The sequence below is a fragment of the Centrocercus urophasianus genome, unplaced genomic scaffold (genome assembly GCF_019232065.1).
Source record: "Centrocercus urophasianus isolate 14NV4802_14NV808 unplaced genomic scaffold, USGS_Curo_1.0 seq_15, whole genome shotgun sequence".
In the NCBI taxonomy this organism is placed as follows: domain Eukaryota; kingdom Metazoa; phylum Chordata; class Aves; order Galliformes; family Phasianidae; genus Centrocercus; species Centrocercus urophasianus.
This window is the reverse complement of record NW_024884697.1, coordinates 38,554,359-38,576,794: the sequence shown is the minus strand read 5'-3', so window position 1 is coordinate 38,576,794 and position 22,436 is coordinate 38,554,359. Positions and strand designations below refer to the sequence as shown.

The 22,436-nt window shown below is 38.4% G+C and overlaps 1 protein-coding gene across 6 annotated transcripts in view; it reads left to right on the top strand.

The window, feature by feature from the left end:
* The first annotated feature begins 5,795 nt into the window (after positions 1–5,795).
* The window catches only part of PPFIA2 (PTPRF interacting protein alpha 2), a 284,143-nt gene continuing 267,502 nt past the window's right edge, over positions 5,796–22,436 (top strand). For all 6 annotated transcript variants that reach the window (XM_042815464.1, XM_042815463.1, XM_042815462.1 and 3 more), the window contains exons 1-2: positions 5,796–6,073; positions 17,285–17,535. In XM_042815464.1, coding sequence (XP_042671398.1) covers positions 17,287–17,535 — 249 coding nt within the window. In that variant the 5' untranslated portion in view covers positions 5,796–6,073; positions 17,285–17,286. The remainder of the gene's footprint in view (positions 6,074–17,284; positions 17,536–22,436) is intronic.

Sequence of the window (22,436 nt, the reverse complement as noted above, 5' to 3'; positions counted from 1 at the left end):
CTCTTCTGGAGATCCCCTCTTTTGGTATCTTCTGGTGAGCTCAACCCAAGGGTAAGCTCTTCCACTTATTCTCTTTTGTGATCATTGTCTGCTTTGCCTTACTCTCATTGATTGTATTGCGATTGTAACATCTTGGTTATACAAAATTATAACATCTTGGTTATACAGATGCCTCAACATCTTGCCGGTGGAGAGGTCATTGGTACTTCCCTTCTTTTCTTTTCCAAGTTTGTAATGAAGCAAGAATCCTGGGATGCTGACTAGACCAACATTGTCAGTTAGTTACTTTGCCATCATGCAGGCTATGGTAGCACATTGCAGACAGTATGGATTGGACTGCTTCTTAATGATAAGATCTTTCTTTGACATAAGTTATGGATCATGTTATTCTTCAGTGACTCCTCTGGTCAACATCCACTTTGTGGTCCTTGTGCTTCACTTTGGTATTTGTTCTTCCTTTAACTCACACTATGTGATGAAGTGGATTATAAATTGAATGACCTTCAAGAAATGCATTATGATCACAAACTTTAAGAAGTTTAGAGTATCTTTAAAATTGTGATGTACTGTTTCTTGATCACAGTTGCTATTTGAGAATCTGCATGCTTTTGCATCTCCAATGTATGGAAAAGAGGCTTGTTAGCTAAGCAATGTGCACAGGATGTAATTTTTACTCTTAAATGCATACATAGGTTTTAGTGACTTTTAAAGTCATCACTGTTATCCAGTCAGATCTGCTCCATGTCATTGATACAGACCAATTTAGAGCAATTTGCATTGAAAATACTAACTAGACAAAAGGAAAAAATTATACTGCTAACTTCATGCAGTTAATTGCTTGCATCTATATGTTAAAGATAATAAAAAATAATGAAATATTGATAGCACTGAAAATCTGATCTTACAGCTGGCTTCTCTCATTACAGTCAAAGGCCATTTCATTTTTTATGGTATCCATTGCAGTGCGAATTTTTAAAATTATACTTCAAATATTTCAGTAACAGGCTGAATTAAACTGTTTATTCACTTATACCATGTCAGCTGCAAGCAATATTTCACCAGTTAACATAAATCACACACAAAAAAAGAGTGCAATGCCTGCTCTGAGACAATGTTCCCAATCATACCCTGTCAGGTCACAAAAAAAATTCCCCTTTATATTTCAGGTCTCATTGGCACATATATGAGTAACCAGGATTTTGAATAGGATTTATCAGTCCTCAAATCATGTCTCCAGAAAAAAAATATTCTGGAGGAGTATAATATGACCAGAGGAGCCTGGTCCAATCAGCCATTCCTTATGTTGTAAATAGAGCCTACTCTGCAGATCAAATTGAGACAGAGATAACTTTTTCCCAGCTGAAGACTTCCAGCTGTACAGAAAGGTGCTAACTATACTGTCAAATTCTCAGGCTTCTCTTTTATTGGTCTTTATCTGGCTTTGAACAATTTATATCTAAGGTGAAATTATGTGTGCATTTTAAAACTCCCCCAACCGCTATCATATATCTGTAGCAAGATGTTTTTAAAGTAACCACAATGATTTTTGAGGCCACGTGTGAGATGCTTTTTGTGTAAGAAAAACAGATTTATGACAGTCTCCTGGAAAAAAAAAAAAAAGAAAAAAGAAAAAACAACAACAACAAAACAAGAGTAATCAAGTTATGGCAGGTAAAACCCACAGATTAAATAGGTGAGAAATTGAAACTGAGGAAATACAGAGAAACCCTTAAAGCTATGGTAATATGCAGAGAACCTTTGGGAAATAAGCATGAATGTAATTGTAGTGTACAATTGGAATTATTACTTCAATTATGCTGGAATGTAATTTGTTCACACAATATTACATTTCTTTTTTCCAGACTCTGCCAAGATCCATTGAATTTTATTTTTGTGCTCTTCTCTTAGTCCCTAATAGCTTGTTGATCAAGAGAAGACTATCTACACCATGACTATTTTTTCTTCTCCCAACATAAAACTTCTGAGACAGGTTTCTCCTTCTTCCATTTTCATCTGAAAATCTTCTGCAGGCCTTCATCATGCAGTAGTAGGCTGTTGCCAGGCATTAATAAATAAAGAGCTATATCATCAGTGTTATTCAAAACAAGGCTACAGGAAACACTTTTTCATCTTGTTGCTTCGATCACATCATATATCTTTGCCGCCATTACCAATTTTCAGTTTACAGTATATGTCTTGAAAGCAAAGGCAAATATTTTTCAGGTTGCTTACTCACTGACCTATACATTCATTCCTTTAGACTATGATGGTGTCAGTTCCCTCCTTCACCCTTTCATTCTGTTCAGACCAAAGATTTTATCAGCCTCCACTTTCTCTCTGTGGGAGACAGCATATGAGGAAAAACCCATGGCTAGACACACAAGGGAGGAAGCCAATTTTCAGACGTGTCTTTAAAATATTCTTTCTGTCATATGATTGCACTCTCTTTTTTAAAAACAATCTGGAGGATGGTAAGGAGGACTTTCTATGGTAATAAAGAGTATAGTATAACCTGTCTTTTTCACTTCATTTCCCGTTCATCAGTCCCATAAAATTTCACAAGCTCAATACCATCACCAGCTGCCAGACTGAGCATTTAATATTTTGGGGCAATTATTAGATTTGAGTGGCATATTCAAAATTAGGACAAGCAAATCTATCTTTTGGTGATCTGGTGATCAAATTCCCCTCAAGGAAAGGCTGAGCTCATCATTTAATAGTATATTCTGTACCTTTCCCTAATAGAGCTTCCATAAAATATCATTATGCTCTTATGCTCTTGATTACAATCATCCATGCAGTAAGAGTTACCAAAAGATGCCCTCTACTATAGGGAGCATTCCTTTATTATGATGAAGCCTAAAGGACTTGTTCTGTGCAGGTTTTTGTGTCCTCTGGTTTTTTACATGCCATTCTTTATTTTTTCCTTTTTTACACGCCATTCTTTATTTTTTCCTTTTTCTTCTATCTCATTGACCTCAAAAGCCTACAGGCTTGAATAGAAGGAAGCTCCTGTTTAAATAGGTACCACAAAGCACAGGTACTAATTGGCAGTTTCTGCACTATGCAGCAACCTCAGCACTATAAAAGATGATACTTAGGCCACTTACTCATTCGTGAATCCGGCAACAGAGAAGCGAAGGGCAGCAGGTCAATTAGGACAATACTACGAGTAGTGGTAATAGACTTTCTATTCTGGTTTTTGCCTTAACAATTGGAAGGCAGTAGAGAGGACAGCCATGAGGAACTGAAGGGCCAACAGACTTCCCAAAGCTTTCCACCAGTCTTTATAACTCTAATGACAACAAATGAGGGCTGCCAGCTATACAGCTGTGCAAATAGTCGGCTATGTGGAACAACTGGAATCTTTCCTAAGCCAAGTGCTGAAGACAACTACCTTGGGGGAACAAGGACATTGAGCTCTCCAACATGGATGGCAAATGCTTTAATCAATAAGCTGCAGTGTGAAATAGGGGAAGGAGGGCTGTTATCAGTGTCAACATTTTAATCAATACTTTAAAGAAAAGAGTGATGTTTTCACATATATAGATGCTGTTCTAAGACAGCAGCACTGAGTTCTAGACAAGTGGAAAGTTCTGCTCTGGCCTACATGCCTTGTTACGCAATGAAGTAATGTGCTTTAACCCTGGGAAAAATAATAATAATAATAATAATAATAATAATGAGATTTGCCCTTCACTGAAGAAGGTGCCTTGCTGCAAAACATGTCTGCCCTCACGAGTGTCTTTTCGGCTGCTGAGCAATCTCTCTCTTAACACAAAGCTCACAGTTCTTGTGGGGGCCATGTGGGTAATTTAGTGACAGGTGACAAATCATATGTATCCAGATAAGGGCAACAAAGTTGGTGAAGAGTCTGGAACACAAATCTAATGAGGAGCAGCTGAGCAGATGGGATGGTTCAGTCTGGAGGAGGCTCACAGGAGATCTCATTGCCCTGTACAGCTCCTTGAAAGAAGGTTATAGCGAGGTAGATGTTGGCCTCTTTTCCCACGTAACTAGAGACAGGATAAGAGATAATAGCCTTAAGCTGTGCCAGGGAGGTTCAGGTTGGACATTAGGATATTCTCAGAAAGAGTGGTAATGCTTTGGAATAGGTTGCTCACAGAGGGGAGGGGTGGAGTCACCATCCCTGCAGTTGTTCAAGAAACGTATGGATGTGGCAGTGGAACATTGTTTAGTGGGCATGGTGGGGACGGGTTGACGGTTGGACTTGATCTTGTCTTTTCCAACCTTAATGGATTCTACGAATCTGTGCTCTCAGCTGCAGTGTGATTGCTGGGCAACAAGCAGTGGTTTGTATGCTGAAGACTAACTGAGTCAGCGTAGAGGGCTGGAGTGCCCAAGAGTGGTGGTAAAAAGCCACCTGCAGTACTGAGTCTGGGTAAGAGTTACTTTATTCTCACACTTTTAACCCATGCATTGTACTTGGCAAAGACCAAGTTTTTGCTACAAGTTCTGGTATGGCACCATTATTTCCTTTGCACTTGCTCTTAGTGTCTGTGTTGGCAACGGTTCTCAGCTGTTTGCTTACTCCTATATGTGTGTGTGTGTGTTTGTGTGCATGTATTCTCATTTTTTCTCATTCCAGGGTCAGGAGTGAGCAGCAGTACAGGCTGGAGCTGCTGCAAAGGTGCCTGTGCAGGCTGTGTGGCTGCCACTACACTACCTTCATAAGGTGGCTGAAGTGAACTCAACCTTCTGAAGAAACACCATCAATGCTGTGTGGACAGAACACCTTTTCTGAAATCCTTTGTGCAAGAACAAAGCTTGCAGAGCTGGTCCTCAACCCATGAGGAACTTAATTTCAGATGAACACTTAGGAAATTTTTAAACGTTTTCTGCTGTTTATCTATTCACACTCTTAGTTCCACCCGAGGACTGCCACTGACTCGCGGGGCAGCTGCAGCAGCAGGGGACAGGCAGCGTCCCTTTATGTATTCATTTCTTATTATTTCTCTCACTCTTCATAGTGGGCGTGAGGAAATGAGCACCGCACGAAGCAGCGGCAGCTGCACCGGGGGAGCCGCGTGCGTGAGGCAGGGACAGCAGACGCGATTACTTCAGAATTTATTTAAGGACCGGTGGAAACCACTGCTGCCGCTTCCAGGGGAAGTCCCCGCCGCCGAGCAGTGCCCATCCCGGCAGCCCACCGGCATCCCCGGGCTGCCCCCGGCCTGGAGGGCGCTCAGCCACGCGTGGCGTATCCGAAGGCGCGCAGTTAATGACATGCCTGGGCCGTTCAGATTATAGCGGATATTATCGCCGCTTTGTCACGGCCGGATTACGGCCGATGATACGTTTTATTACGCTGTGTATCCGATTAGATGAGATGTACAGCCGTTCGCCTCAGCGCTCGAAATCACGGCACGCGCTGGGCTGGGGAGCTCCCTCCGCCCCACACTGACATCCCCCGGCGGGCCGCCCGGCTCCCGGCGCTGTGGTGCGGCGGTGAGCGGCGCTCTGGGAGCTCCTCTCTGCGAAGCTGGACGCCGCCTTCGCTTCTGATCGTGCAGTCGTGCGTGCATGTGGACTTGAGTCACGCACGGAGGCATAATTAGCCAGGGAGCTACTGAAGAACCCGAGCAGCCGGATATCGCTCCGTTAAGTGTAACAAAAGATGAGAAATAAAAGAAAGATGCTTTCGCCCCGGCCCCTCCCCCCCGTGCTATCTCGCTTCCAGCTGCAAAGATGCTGTTGCTTGAAAGAGGCTGCTGGAGCTTTAAGAGCCGCTCCCCCCCCGCCTGCTCCTGACAATGGTCTGAGCCGAGCTCTGCTTCTCAAAGCAAAATTTGTAATATGCCATTTTTCCTATGGATGCTTCTCCTCCTGGCTGCTGACGAAGTGACCGAAGAAAATGCTGAGGTGCCGAGCAGCCTGTCGTGCCGGAGGACGAGCTCGAGGGCTGGGGGTTTCTCGGAGCAGCGCCGGTGTCACCATTGCTAGGAAGATGGTCCGGGAGTGCTCGGCTGCGTGAGTCCCCGGTCGGAGCCGGTGCAGACTGCGGTTATTATTGATCAAGTGCAATAGCAGACGCTGAAATAAAAGACACTAGGTACCGAACCCTTTATTTCTGAGCCAGACGTTCCCTTCTTAGCACCCACACCCTCTGGGAGGTGAGGTGCAAATGCAAAAAAGCTTGCGGTCTGCCTCTTGCTGCATGTGTTGTATGATTTAAATGTGTTTCTGTGATGGGAGTTGGGGAATTTCAGAGTAAAAATCAGGAAGTCAACTTCTTTTTTTATTTTTTTTTTCTTTTTCTTCTTAATATACATATATATGTGATGGAGGGAGATGTGTGGCCAGAGGGATGTTAAAGAGCAAATAGTTGGAATGAGTCCTTTCTTTAAGGTGCTGTTGATGATCACCCCTCCTGTGCAGAAGTGCAGGATGCTTCTGTTAAAGGTGATATCATAGCTTAGTGAAGGCTGGCAGGTAAGGAGTTAACTAGGAGGAGGAATATGTGTGTAATGCAACTCAGACAATAGGAAGGATTTTCCTTATGGAATTACGTTGTGCTGCTTTAGAGCAATCTTGCTGAGAATTTTTGAAAAGTCATAATTATAGAAAGGACAGGTTTTATCAGTCACTGTATGTATTTAGCCATTTGGGGAAAAAATAATACCAACAGCATGTAAATGTAAAATATCCAGAATGATCCAATGAAATGAGTTTTCAAGCTGATGTCACTATGGACAGGCTAGAATATATGGTAGTTAAATTTCCACTTCTCTTTCTTGCAACAAAATTATAAGTAACTTGAAATGACTCCTCAACCTTGGTGTACAAACCCAGCAGCTGAGTATACAAAAACAAGCTTTTAGAACCAATTATGGACAAAAAGATGAAGGAATAAAATTAGATTCACATCTGAGGTGATAACCTTCAAGGTGAGCAAAATGCATGCTTGCCGAAGAGCCTTTGTCAGGCAGAAGCCAAGTGTTATTGTGTCTTCTAATTTTCAGAGCTTGCCCCATTGAAGGAAGTCTGGCTGGTGAATTACTCCCAGCCTACATGAGAATGTAGAGATGTCTGTTACTGCATTCGTTTTTTAAAAATTAAGTATTTCCCAGACTCTTGGACAAACGAGACAAGAGATGTCAAGTAGGGTGGGGTCCAGTGAAAAGAAAGAGGACAAATTTGTCATTTTCCACTTTTATAGCCTATTACCACAGATAATTCAAGTGGTTTTAGAAAAAGTCAGTATTGGGGATACACTTTCAAGCCTCGTTCATACATGATTATCATTGTCTGTAGATAGAAGATACATGAGGATTGCTATCAGTTCATTTGGTAATGCTTCATATAGTAACTCTAAGGGTGGGCATGTACTGTGCTATTGGCAGCAATTTTTGTCCGTTCACTCATCTGGATATGTAAACTGAGCTGCAGATTTGTAATTGAGTAATTGGTTCACTCTTGATGGAGACATCACGCTCCTAACTATACATTGGCTGCAACCTGAAAAATCTTTCATGAAATGACAATGAACCACATTCTTTTCCCCTCTCACAAAACAGATCACTTCAAACAATGGTTGTTTTTTACCAGTTAAATGCTGGTTCATGATTTCTTTTAATATTGTAGGCACTGGTCTAATAACATTTGACAGGCTCACTGGTCAAACATAACATACATTTGTGATTTTTATGCTCCTCTTTGGAGGTAGTAAGATGACAGGTTAATGGCTTGCCTACACTAGTGACTTTCAACCATCTTTATAGATGTATCCAAATTCATTGACATTCCTGATAGTGTTGCCATAAACTTAGGCAGTTCTTGCATTAGCCTCTATGCAAATCATTGAAGAAAAGACCGAAATAGGAACCAGTCAACCTAGAATAGATTTTTCCACACATTTTGTAGTAGATATACAACAGATGAGGCAGAGAGTGTACTTAGAGAACTTTAATGCTCTGCTTCATAGGCTGCCATTGTGTATATATGGCTATGACACCTGATTATTTCAGGTCTAGAAATACTATTCAAATAAGTCCTTAGGTTTCAATGAGCTTATTTGCTTCCAATTAGAAGAATTCTAAGAATATTACATTGCCAAAGTGCCACTTGTTTTCTAGGGAGCATGTATGTGCCTGTATCCTGCTTCTGCTTTCAAAACCTCTCAGAGGTCACCAAGGTAGTTGTCAGGTGTTACGTGAGTTCGGTTACCTCTAAAGTCTCCCAGAGTTTAGAGCACTTGGTGTTCTTCCTGAGCAAGGGAGTTGTCATGTCTGCTCTGTGTCTCCTAAAGAATGTAAGAAAGTGTTTGTGTATTAGCAGTAAAATACCAGTGATTGAAAACAAATAGCACCTGTATTATATAAGTATACGTAGTATTATATAGTATATATAAATACTTTTAGAGTAGCTGGTAAAAAATGCAAACTTTTTACTGCAGAGATAATCATTTCAGTATCAATGGGGTTTTTATTTTTAAAGAAAACCACATTTTAAAAGTCATCTTTTGGTTGACTTGGATCATTCAAGCATAGTCTTAACTATGCCTGTCAGGCAGGTCAGGCTTTTTATTGTGAAATAACACACTTCTCTCCTTTGAATAAGAAATATGTAATGCATTTAGGTATTAATGAGACATCTGTCATCCTTTCCCTCCATTCCTTTTTCTTCTTTGCATTCCCAACTCCAGAGAAGTATTGCACAGAATAATTTACATGAAGGCTTATTTGGTTTTCATCAAACTCTGTGGTCTTGCGGAGGAGTTTATTCTACTATTTTCAGTCCCTGCATAGCCACTGAAACAAATTCTAACTCCCTCAGTAGTCTTTCTGGAATGCCTGTGTACCTTTGCATATAACTCAGCGTACCATCAGTCATACCCTGAAGGAACAACATGTTCTCTATCCTGTTCCTCAACTGTTCTTGAGTAACAAGATGCTCAATGAAGATCTTCATTATCCCCTTCCATTCCTCCCCCGACTTCTTTTCTGGCTCATTTTTCTGGGGGCAACTGCATGCAGTTCTTTACTGTCACAGAGCTGCATGGACTTGCTCGATGGATGGTTGGGCACTGCTGATGTAATTAGGTATGATTTGAGATATCAAGACAGGAAACTAAGCGGGATGCCTAATGTAGTCTTTCTTTACCCTCCATGTGAACAGAGTGTTGGCACAGAAATCCTTAGTAAATAACTTCAGTGGGAATTTACTCAGGCTGCAAAGTTGGCTCCTGATAGCTGGTTGCAAACTTCTGAGTTTATTCCACTTAGCATCAGGTAGCCTTTTCTTTTGAGAAGAAAGTAACACCATATTTCTTTGTCCAGAGGATTCTTATTTTTATTTGTGGTTTTGGGTTTGTTTGTTTTAAGAAAGAATAGTGTTAGGAAGTTTGGTAGGTTTCTTGGTTTTTTGTTTTATTTCTCTTGTTTTTTTGTGTTGTTTTGTTTTTTTTTTTTTTCTCCTGATGAGAATACTTATTAATGTATTGATTTCTCTTTAATGGCACAGTCAGAAAGCTTTCTAAACATACTGAGTACCTCATGCCTTTATATGTATTGTAAACATCGTCAAGATAGCAAAGCCCTGAATAAGAAAAAAAAATCATGTTCCAATTTTGGGAAAAATATTTTATAATTTATTATATTTGCCATTTCTTGTGATTTCCAAAAAACAAAGAGAGTATACCTATTAACTACTGCTACTGCTTACATAGGTGTTCCCCTGCCTACCTAGGCTTCAACAGTGTTTCAATATTGTAAATTTTTTTCTTTTTCATTATTTGCTTTACAATGATTCAGGTAAAAGATGTAAAGCATTACTATCTTTCTTCAAGCTTTTGTTTGTTTGTTTGAGATACTTGAATGATAAATAAAGCCAGAATGTAAGTAGAATCATTAGAAGCTTTTGAATGAGACTTTTGAAATTCTGAGTTTAAACTGTTCTGAGATGAGGTGTTTTATGATCCATTGTAATACTTTAGTTTATTCTTCTTGTGCATGTTTTCTGCCAAAGAGCAATTACCTGTATTTTCTATATTTTTGAAAATGTGACTGAAGCATAGCTGAGCTTTATTTTTTATTTATTAATGGCAATTTTATTTAATTTTTGTAGAGGTCTTCTAAGTACATTGAGTCCTACATTCTCTACAAGGCAGGCCATGCTAATAAAATCAAGAAGGTTTTACTGTAAGAATACAATGAGATGAGCCACAGTGTGCAGTTTTTTGTTTCTTTTTGTGTTGTTTTGTGTTTGTTTGTTTGTTTGTTTTTAAGATTTATTTCATATTTTCCTTCAGCCTTATTTAAATGTATATGAAAATCAGAATATGTCCAGAAACAAGGATTATTCAGAGTGGAAGGGACCTGCAAAGATTGTTTGCACCAACTCCTTGCTCAATGCAATGCCAGAATAAGATCAGATTGCCTGAAGTAAGCGTGAAAAATAAAAAGAAAATTTTATGATTATTTTACATGTCTGAAGTTTAAAGCAGATATTTATACACTCCAGCTTTGCTTACATTGCATCACATTGCCTGAAAATTATAACAGAATTTACTTTGCAATTTAGAGTTGTGATAATGCAATCTAGTGTTCCCTTGCAAGCTTTAGAGAAAGGATTCTGATGCTTCATGCACGTTACTGTTCATCCCCCATTTTCTGACAGCTCTGAATTCTTTTTCACTAATAGGACTCATCAGAAATGTGTTTTGTAGTATTTGATTGGAATATATTGATTATTAAAAGGAATATTATACTGTAAAAGCAGGAATCCTAATGCAGCAGCTGTCACATGCAGACCAAATGGAGGTATTAAAATACTTGTGAAGACTAGGTGAAGATATTTCTTGTATTTGAATTTCAGTGTGAACATGATCTTAAATGAGAAACTAACAACCTATTATGTTGTACAAAAACAATCCAGAAATGTGGAAGGCTGGAAAACTTAATTCTGAATTTTTCATAGTTATAGAAGTCAATTGTTTGGCAAGGGAACAGGATCTCAAAACACTGGCTGTTAAGCACAAAGAGAAAATAAGGAATAGCCAGATATCAGCGTATCTGTTCAAGAGCCATGGTTCAGAAAATCAAGATCTATCAGCCTACCAATGTTTGAAGCCATCAAGATTGGAAGGTAAAAAGAGAATTTAATGATGCTCTATACTTTATCCTGCTGAGTTCTGTTCTGAGTGGAATTGATAATCTTCATGGATTAACATAAAATATATACTTAAGACAAATATCTGCTGTGCATGCATGGATCTGGTATCCCTTCACTGAATCTACATCCAGTAAGTCGGGATGCTTTCATCCTGTCCCTACAAAAACTAATTCCTTTATGTATGATCAAATGTATCTTAGATATATCAAAACTTATCTGAACTCACAGATCTGCCACAAAAATACACGTGGCACATTAGATCTAGAAGTGGGCCTGCCAATTATTCTGAGGCTTTGAGAATTGCAGACTTGAATGTGGCTGTGCCTCCCCCCCAAAAATACAGTTGAAAAATTCTTATATTTTTCAAAGACAGAATGACTATTTTTGGCTATTTTGCTAGAAAAATCACCTAATGTTTTTAATGTTTGAAATCCTTCTCATATAAGATGCAACTTAAATCCACTGGATGGTGGACATTGATAGCAGATTATCTTGACTGTGATCGTGCAGGATGTGTGGGAACAACCAGGGACTAGACATAGCCAGCATGGGTTGATAAAAGACAGGTCCTGCTTGTCCAACTTATCTACTTCTACAACCAGGTGACCTGCTTAGTGAATGAGGGAAAGGCTGTGGATGTAGTCCACCTAGATGTTAGCAAAGCTTCTGTTTCCCACAGAAGCTGGCATCCTGTGGCTTGGACAGGTTTACCCTTGGCTGGGTGAAAAACTGATTGGAGAACTGGGCCCAGAGAGTGGTGGGGAATGGAGTTAAATCCAGCTGATGAGCAGTCATTCGTAGGGATCAGTATTGGGGCCAGCCCTGTTTAATAGCTTTGTTGATGATTTAGACTAGGGGACCCTCAGTATGTTTGTATATGACACCAATCTGTGAGGAAGGATTGATCTGCCTGGGGAGAGAAAGGCTTTTCAGAGAGTTTGGATAGGCTGGATCTATTGGCTGAGTCAAGCTGTATGATGGCACAAGACCAAGTGCCAAGTCCTGTATTTTGGTTGCAAAATCCCGTACTGTCCTGGAGCAGGGTGACTGGAAAGCTGCACAAACAAAAAGGTTCTGGGGGTGTTAGCTGACAGCAGTAGTGTGCCAAGGTGGCCGAGAAGGCCAATGGCATCCTGGCTTGTATCAGAAATAGTGCAGCCAGCAGGAGTAGGGAGGGGATCATCCCTTTTTACTGAGCACTGGTGAGGCTGCACCTTAAGTATGGTATTCATTTTGGGCTCCTCACTACAAGAAACATATTGAGGCTCTGGAGTGTGTCCAAAGAAGGGCAACAAAGCTGGTGAAGAGTATGGAGCACAAGTCTTATGAGGAGTAGCTGAGGGAGATGCAATTGTTTAGTCTGGAGAAGAGGCAGCTCAGGGGAAATGTTACTCTCTCTACAACTACATGAGATTGTAATGAGGTATATGTTGACCCTTTTTCACAGGTAACTAGAGATAGGATGAGAGGTAATGAACTTAAGTTGCACCTGGGGAGGCTTGAATTGGATATTAGCAAAACATTATTCTCAGAACATGGTGAGGTAGTGAAACAGGTTGCCCAGGAAAGTGATGGAGTCACCAATCAAGGCGGTTTGTAAAAAAATGGCAGATATCACACTCAGTAACATACATGGTCTAGAGCAATCATAGGCATGGGTTGATGGTTGGAGTAGTTGATCATAGTGGTCTTTCCATTCATAATGATTCTATGTTTATCTCAGATTTACTGTCTGTGATTAGTGCATAAAGAACAGGTAGTTACAGTGATGCCTTTTGTCTTCAGTCTGTAAAATATTTCTATTATATTATGAAATTGGAAAGGAAAATTGTTCAGGTTTGGGGTTTTTTAATTACCAGAATGAGGTTTAAAATTCAGTTACTTAGCAGGGAAATAAGAAGTTTCAAAAAATCTTCCCCAGTTGGAAATTTATAAATATGATTTAAATTACTGAGGGTGTGACCACATAAACTATCAGACCTAACTGTTCATAGCAATACTATTTTTGTTTTAATGTGAATTCCTCAACTGTTTCTATCTGCATTGTGGTGGTTTCTCTATGTGCTTTTGGTGTGTGCAAACTAGATTCCTTTCAGCTATAATTAAACTGGAAGCTTGCTCTTAAAATTAATGTTCTGACCCCATGTGTGAACCACATCATCATGTGGTTAACTGAGGGTTGACTAATACATGGGCACCATCCAAAGATGCTAGAAACTTCACAAACTCATACAACTCCCTGACGTGATTCACTTGCTATATAAAGAACCAGGCGCATATGTGTCCTCCAGTGCGTCCTTAGCTGTCAATCTTCTACTACTAAATTGTGATCAGTCTGTTTGCTGAAACTTCCTTCTCTATTTACTTTTGTCAGTTTAATGTTCTTTCTCTGCTTTACCTGCCCTATATTTTGTTGTATATTTTTTCCTTTTTTTCCCCTTTTTCCTCCATTCTCTTAAAATCTTTCAAATATTCTTATTATTTTGATTTCTTTCTTCTATCTAAATAAAGAGTGCAGTGAGGTCCTGGGTCTTGAGCATGGCTGTGTTCTTGAACATGTGCTGGAAGAAGACCAGAGGTTTTTGGGGACAGTGTTAAATGGTAGCAGCCTCAGAACACTGAAAGCATCCCATTTACTGGCAGGTGTAAGAATGATAAATGCCAGATAAAGGGTTGTTGTTTTATTCATTTGTTTGTTTTAAAGAAAAGAAAAGAAAACAATGCTTTTCTAAAGACAAAAAGATAAAAATCATTGTAATTCAAGACAGCACTGCATATCTTTAATGAAAAGATGCAGAAAATCTTTGGGAGCCCTACGATAAACCTGAAGTTATTTGAAATTTTTTTTACCACTTTCTTGATTGATGTAGAACACCCTAACAAAGGACATTCCCTTCAGAGTTGTTTCAGCTGGCTCCTGCAAAAGATGTGCAGGGCTCCCCTTTTCCTTCCTCTTCACCACTGCAAGATCAATACATTCTGTCTTTCTAACCCTGATGGCACTCCTGATCTGGCCAAGGTTAGCCTCCTGCTTTTCTATATTTTCCTCTAAGCTGAGCACAGGAAAAGGGAGAGGATGCATATAGTTCTGGGGGAATAATGGCATTGATCTCCGAACAGTGAGAATGCAATGTACATTACCAGTCTGAATGCAAGAACTGCTGTACCTTTTAAATATTCTCCTGGGACTTTGAGCTGTGGGAGAAAACTTCCAAATAGTGACTGCCTACATCAAGATCTGCCCACCTGCTCCCTGCCTTATCTGTGGTCTTACTCATAGTCCAAGTAAGTTACTTGTGCCACTCAGGGAAGTGCAGCGCAGGTTTTCAAAATAGGCACACTGCATTGTCTGCTCCCCTCCCTAAAGACAGCAGCTTACAGGGAGGTGTATATGTTGATTCCCACATCCCCAACATGACTGTAAAAGATTTTATTTTGAAAAAGGTACTAAGGTAGCAACAACTGTCTGCGCAGAGGTTTTCTTAGCTGTTCACCTCAACACTCCAGCAAGAGTGAAAATTGGACTGTGTTCATCATTGCATAATGGCAGTGGTAGTGCATACTTTGCCATTCAGACCACAATTTTCATCTGCATATAAAGGACATTGGATGTAAGGGCTTATCTATGAAAATCCTCTGGGGCAGCAAACATGTTCCACGGTATGTGATGGGCCACCTTCTGGTAGAAAAAACAGAGTTATGATCTGAGTTACAGTCCTTGATCTACATTTGAAGAATAAGCATGCAGAGACCTTAGTCTCTGAACACATGGTACATACTGAAAAACTACGATCTAACAGAAAGGGGCAGACGGTGTTGGATGTTTTAGTTTTCTCCTTGTGCACTGTCAACTTGACCATCCCAAAGTAGTTAGTCCAAGTGGGACCTGAGAGAAGGCACTTCAGATGGTGGTGATACTCTAGGTGTGAAATATGCTCCCTACAGCACTGCACAGGGATCATGCAGGCAAAGTACTGCTGGTAGTACCACTTCTCAAAATTTGTGTGGACAGTGGACAAAGCAGTTACATCAGGAAGAACTCCCAAAATCTTTTGTTTTTCTGCAGGCAAGTTGAAGTTTATTCTGCTGGTGAAGCTCCAGAATTCAGTATCCACCTCTGTGGTACCTCCCATTACACACTACCTGTATTCAAAAGAGAGTGGCATATAACCTGAAGATCAGTTTGTAGTGGTGCAAATGTTTTTAAACGTATAGTTGTTTATCATGATGGAGGCACTGATATGTTAATGTCATCTCTGTATGAAAAGACGTGCTTCCTAATGGAATCTGTAGTTTAAAAGAGGCAAAGACTTCTGGGGTAGAAAATTTTGAACTTCATGAGTAATGAAGTAAAAGAGCATTGAATCAGGTAATCCAAAGTAAACTTACCTGGAGATGTGAAGAGCTTCAGCATCTATACTTTTAAGATAATATCTGCTTCTCTTGCACCTAATTAATTGCTAACGTGAAAAGTGAATAATAGCCACAAATAACTTTCACCTTGCCACCATTCCAGACAGAGGATCAAGACTGATCAGCAGGGAAGATATTGCTTATGAAAGCTATGCGGTAGTAGCTGATAATTCATGCTGAAATACCAATGTTTGGTGCTAATTTTGCTAGTTATCATATCTGCTGAAGAAATGAAAATACTGTTAAATTTTACATGAGCATTTTGAATGTGGTTGGGACCAAAAAAGCTGTTATTTTACCAGTAAATCATGGCAATGTTAGCACAAGAATTGCTTTTGGTTTAGTGATGATGGGAAAAGTAGGAAGAGTTACAGTTGCCTTTAATGAACTAAGTAGTGTCTTAGCCCTTTTATTTCCTGTGTATGGGAGGTTTTTATGTTACATTCCGTAACTACTTTTCATGGATTTCACTGTCAAAAATTCCATTTTCTTACTTTAAAAAGCAGGCCAGATTTAAGAATATGTAGAACAATTCAGTCATAGTACCGAGAGTGTAAAATTGTGATGCTCTCATATGATGGCACATCTAACAAAGGAAGTGCATCAACAACATGCATTTTAGACAAAGTTGAGGTCTATAAGGTCCACAGCAAACACTTAAGTAAAAGGTTTTAACTTCCACTAGATGGGTGAGAAGCACCTCTGTCCCACTTTCTGAGACAAAAAGGCTTTCAAATAATAATTTTCAAAAAATAATTTTCAGAAATTAATGCTCAACTATGTGAAAATTGTCTGCTGTACTTAGTCATACTAGAAAAACAACTTCTGATTCTTTGGGTGCCTTTCTGTTTATCCAGTAGATACCATCTATTGCTAACACAATCTTTTATCTGAATATTTATTTTTTTTTAAATCTGAGCTTTGAAAGCCATTTTGGGGATTTTTTTATTTTTTTTTCCCCTATCTACTGAGTGCATCTTCATAGCATAAGCTCCTCACTATATACAAACTGAAGTTTTGATAATTGATGAATGGGACAAAGTGATACTATTTGCATGGATTTGAACAGTTTTTAGGAAACAAACAACAGTGATTCTCTCCCTACTAACTCAATTTGCGCGAGATATCATGCAGATGATAATTAGCAGAAGGTTTCTAGTTCTTGACCTCTTGCTGAACAAGCTCAATAGAGAATATTTTTCCCCGAGGGTGGGAATAACTAGATAGAAAAAATAGATTAACCTAGCATTGTTAAAGCATCATGATACTGGATCAATGGTTAGCCTGAGCTGTACTGTAGAAATGCCTAGAGCAGGACAAAATCCAGCAATTACTAACAGCCATTGGCATCAATACCAACAATTCAGCAATGGCATTAAGTAAGAGAAGGAGACTGCAATTGCAGAAGAAGTCTTTTCTGTCATTTTAAAATAGTTTTTTGTTTTTTTTTTTTGCAAAGCTATTAATAATTTAAAATACTGTGTTATCCTCCATCTCCTTCCAGTCCCTCTTCCCTCACTTTAGGAAACACATTCAATATCTTTGTTGTGGGGAATTACTCGCGGTATTTAATCGCTGTGTATTGACCGTCTGATTAATATTGAAAGTACAAAGTTGAGATGAGGGGACAATGATATAGTCTATAACTGTGTCCATGTGACAGAATTAATTCCTCTTATGAAATCTCCTCTTTTTTTTTCCTACTGAAAACCTTTTTCTTGATTTGTATTTTTTAAAGAGATGATGTGCGAAGTGATGCCTACGATAAATGAGGACACCCCGATGAGTCAACGGGGGTCCCAGAGCAGTGGCTCGGACTCGGATTCTCACTTTGAGCAGCTGATGGTGAATATGCTGGATGAAAGGGACCGTCTCCTTGATACTCTCCGGGAGACACAGGAAAGCTTGTCACTTGCACAGCAACGCCTACAGGATGTCATATATGACAGAGACTCCCTTCAGCGACAGCTTAACTCTGCACTGCCTCAGGTATGTAGCTTATAAAGATCTTTTCAGGTTCACCAGTTTTCTGGTTAATGTCACTGACTTTAACCCTAATCAGTATATATTCCTTGTGGTCAAATTCTGCTCTCATTGAGGTCGGCTGCAGAATTCCTATGGATGTAACAGTACTTAGCTTGTTCTCCATGAGACCTGTTTTCTCTTCAAAGTTATGAACAAGAGTAATGCTGTTATCTTCAAGGAGAGCAGGATGAAGGCCCAGAGCTACTGATTCTTTTGGCTGTTGCTCTAGCATTTACAACACATTAGGAGTCATTTAAACTAAAGATCTAATGGGGGAATAAAGAAAAGAGAATGAGGAACTTTTCTACAAACTCTATCTCAGATAAGAACTTCTAACTAGCATTAGAGCAAATAAAACTAGTGTACAAAGGTTAAATAAGGTATTGCACAAAACCCGAAAACCAAATGTTATCTTTTATTCCCTTTAAAAATAGTTGTAGGAGTACCATTTTCTAAAATAACTTTCTGTCCTTTTTTTTTAGGAACTGAAAATGCATTATTTCAGTTACTACTATTCCAGAATAAAATTAGCTTTCAATATATTAGAATTAAATGTAAAAATACATCTTAGTTCAGCCAGTATATCTATCCTGAGGTTGGAAATATACCACATGTCAAAAAGCGTTTTTCTCAATATTAATTTCTTTGCATTGTCCATCTATCACTTGCTAGAGGATCTACTTGTAACCAGGAGAGCCCAGGCATCATACTTGTCTGGGGAGAGTTGTGTACCTGCTATAAAAGGGCAAGAGAGAAAGGAAGAGAGGAAGCTTTGTGACTAGAAGAAGGAGGTGGTGAGGATTAATCAAATCAGTAAGAAAATCATTAAAGACAGAAAAGGAAAAAGGCATTCTCTGGGTCTGGAAACAGAAACAGCTGCTTAAGAATATTGAAAATATTGGGATGGGCTTAAAAAGAGAGGTTGTAATCATTTCAAGTTCTGGTTTTGCACCCCAAGCATTATTCTCAAGCAAGAAGTATTGGCTGCACTTCACTTAGGTCAAACAAAAATGAGCAGCAATGATCCTGATATACAGGAAAATCAGTTTGGTTTTGGTTTTGTTTTTTTCTAATTTGTAGGCAGTAGACCTTTTCTACAGATGTCTCTTCATAGAAAAATGTTAAAAAAAAAAAAAAAAAAAAAAAAAAAAAAAAAAAAAAGCAAAAGCAGCGGAGATTCTTTATTCCAAGAGTTCTTGCTACAAGTCTAAAGAAGAGGTTCTGTATTTGTGAATCCTCCCATTCTGTGCATTGCATAGCATGCAGGCACTCATCGCTGAGCCTATAATGAGCTTTCTCATCGAGGACAAGCAGGTGTCTGATCATTAATGTTTCTGTGTTCACTCAATTTAGAAGAATACACAAGTACTGAGGACTATTTAGTTACAATCTGACATCAAATGAGTCTTGCTTTATCTGAATATGTTCCTTTTAGCTTTTGATTTCTTAAGTCATTTTCCAAATATGATTATTTACATAGTACTTTGCATCTAAAAAGTATTTATATATACATATCGACAAAGTTACACTCCAACACTTTTTTGGTTAGGGTACTGATTTTGTTTATCAAGAAGTAGTTGATAATATTATCTATAAAAATCATTGAATATTCATAAATAGAATCTGAAAAAAAGGAACCCATACAAAGATGGAAGTATAAACAAACAACTGAAAAATTCTGTCTGATTGGAAATAATTAATGATATTAAGTATGAAAGTTGGTGTATTAGTTTGTGCTGTTAGAGCTTCAGCTGTTAAAGCAGTAGCCACAATGCAAAATACCAGTTTAAATGGCTCTAGGTTTGTATACTGTTCTGTACTGCAACAGAGCAATGTATAGTTAGCTGTTACTTTCAAATGTGAATCAGAAAAATATAGTTGCTATGTTATATTTTTCTATAATTGAAATAATTTTTATTTCTATTATATTAGCTGTCATAATCTTATGAACTGCTATACTTAAGGAAGGAGGGAAAAATGAGCAGGCAATTACAAAACCATTAGAGTAAACATAATAACAGAAAAGTCTTTAAATCTTATTTTGGAGGAAAAACTAATAATTTGAATAGCTAACTTAAAAGTATTACAAGGGTTTACCAAGATTATCTTTACAGAGAATAACTTGACATCACTTTTTGATACGGGATTTAATAATATGTGAGTATGGAACTATGAAATCTGTACAATCATATAAGAATTGGAGTTGGAAGGCACCTTAAAGATCATACAGTTCCAAACCTTCTGCTACAGGTAGGGGCACTTCCCACTAAATCAGGTTGCCTGTGGCCCCATCCAACCTGGCCTTGAGCACTTCCAGGGATGGGGCATTTACAGCTCTGGGAAATCTGTTCCAGTGCCCCAAACATAAAGAATCTCTCCAGTGTGTTGACTGCACCACACAGTTTGGTGTAATTTGCAGACTTGACTGTGGGGTGCTCACTGTCTAATCAACAACAAACTAGCTATCCCTGTAGTAGCTATCTTCTGAAATGGCCACACTTCAATTACTACAGTTAAGATATAAGATGAAAAGAGTGAGAGGAAAAAAATATCACTTAGGGTAGACATTGACATGATGGAAAGAGGCTAGTAGAAGTAGCTCATTGAGAATGTGTTTTGGGATCAATTTTTGTTAATTGAGCACAAGTAGGAGTATGGTAGTAGCAGTTAAAAAATTATGCTCTGTCTGGCCTTTTAGTTAACAGTAGTAAAGAGGGAAGATACATGTTATGATAGTAGGCAACCAGTGGGAAGTAAGTTTAAATAAGACAAGTATAATTTGGAAGCGTATTAGGTAAAATATTTCACACTGTAAAAGAAAAGTATTAATGCAATTGAACCGAGGGCTGATTTGAAACTTACTGTCTTAGTATTGGCTCCGTAGTGACTGCGAGGTCATCTCAGGTTAGAATGGATTCAGGAAAAGACTGGTAGAGCAAAGAGGCAAAAGCTTCTGCATGAAAAGACTAATTGAAGTTTTCTTTTTTTCTGGGGAGAACTAAGTTGAGAGGGAATATGACTGATTATGTGAATTTTGTTGGAGAGACGTTAAGATGGAAAGACTAGGAAAAATGAGCGAAATGTTTTAAGCTAAAAATAATGCTGATGCCATGAGTACGGATACATCACTCATCAGAAAATGATCTTGAATTATCTAGAAATGACATTCAGAATCCATCTTTCTCAGGCAAAGAAAGGAAGGACCAACTCAAACTGTTTCCAAGAGGAAGCTGCTGTTAAAGGCATTATATAAAGCAGTACCTTTGGTTAACTTTGAACATTACCGAGAATACCTCTTCCTGTTGCTTTTTTTTTCAAACTTCACAGTGGAGAGATTATGTGAGATAAGTCAGAATTGTAAAATGAAACGTGAGTCTGAATAGACTTACTAAAACTATTGGAGTTACATGGTTGTACAATTGAGTGGAGAAGTTTTGTGCGCGTATTTGGAATCTACTTCACAAACGGTGTTACTTACTCTTTGCAAGGCTTTCTTTCTGTTGTCAACTGAAGACTCTAAGGGAAGTATAGATGAGTCTGCATTGCATGTTACCCTACAACAAGAATTTATTGTATTTAGATCATGACTTGAGTTCAGAAAAAAAAAAAGTAAAATTAAAATAATGAAATACAGTATAACTCTAATGGGGAAGCATATGATCTAAATATTTAACATTATGCTATTATTTTATTGAAGTAAAAATAGTTATTTTCCTGTATTATAAACGAATGCTATATCAAATTGAAAATATACTAAATGTAGTTAGAAACTGTAAGTTCTGTTCTGAGTGGTGGAAAGAGGAAAATGTTCAGCTACTTTCTCAAGCAAATTTCACCATAATCTTATCTAAACTAAATCCTCTGGAAAATTTCACCAGTATTAGTTGGCCTGTAACCAAACACAGAAAAAATATAACTTACTACATTGAAAGACATAACAAAATGTAAGAGTTACAGTAATAACCAGTGTTGTGCTCTGATAAACAGTACTGTATTAGATTTGTTTCATAGCTCTTTTATTGTTTCTTTTACTTTTTGAAAATAAGTTTCATGGTATGGAAGATGCTGAGGTAATGTTTGTATGAAGATATACGGAGGCCATCACTTTCTCAAGTCAAATGTATCCATTTTGTTCATTAATAATGTAATGGCTCAGCGATTTATTTAGAAATTAGCCTTATATTCAAAGAATCACAGAATCTCAGAGTGGTTAAGAATGGAAGGAGCCTCTGGAGGTCACCCTGTCTGACCATCTGCTCTACATAGTCCTCAACCAGTCTCATGTCCAGCCTTCTGGTTATTCCCAAGAATGGAGACTGCACAGTATCTTTGAGCAACCTATGCCAGTATTTGTTCATCCTGTCAGGAAAAAATCGTTACTGATGTTCAAATGGAACCTTCTGATTTTCAGTTTGTTTCCATTGCCTCTTCAGTATTTTGTTATCAGAGAAAGGGTTAGCATTGGAGCAGATCTGTGTCTGTGCAAGATGAACAGTTCTGAGACCACTCTAGAAGACTTTATGATACTGAAATAGATCTTGATGATTGTCAAAGTCATTCTCCTTCTTTTGCCCAGCACTGGGAATTTAGCTAGATGTCATTTGACTCATTATCAAAACATTACTATAAACTTGTAACATCTTTTGAGTTACTTTCAGTTTGAATCTGAACTTATATCAAAATTATATTATTAATGATTCTGAGAAAGTTAATTCTAAACCAAATTTTTTAATGCAGTGGCTTGGTTTCATGCCAAATTTTTGTATAATTTTAATTGAAAACAAAATTATTTTGAAGTTCTTTGATTAAAAATAAAATATTGAATCTAACATTTTAAACTTTAATATAAATATCAAATTTTCTGA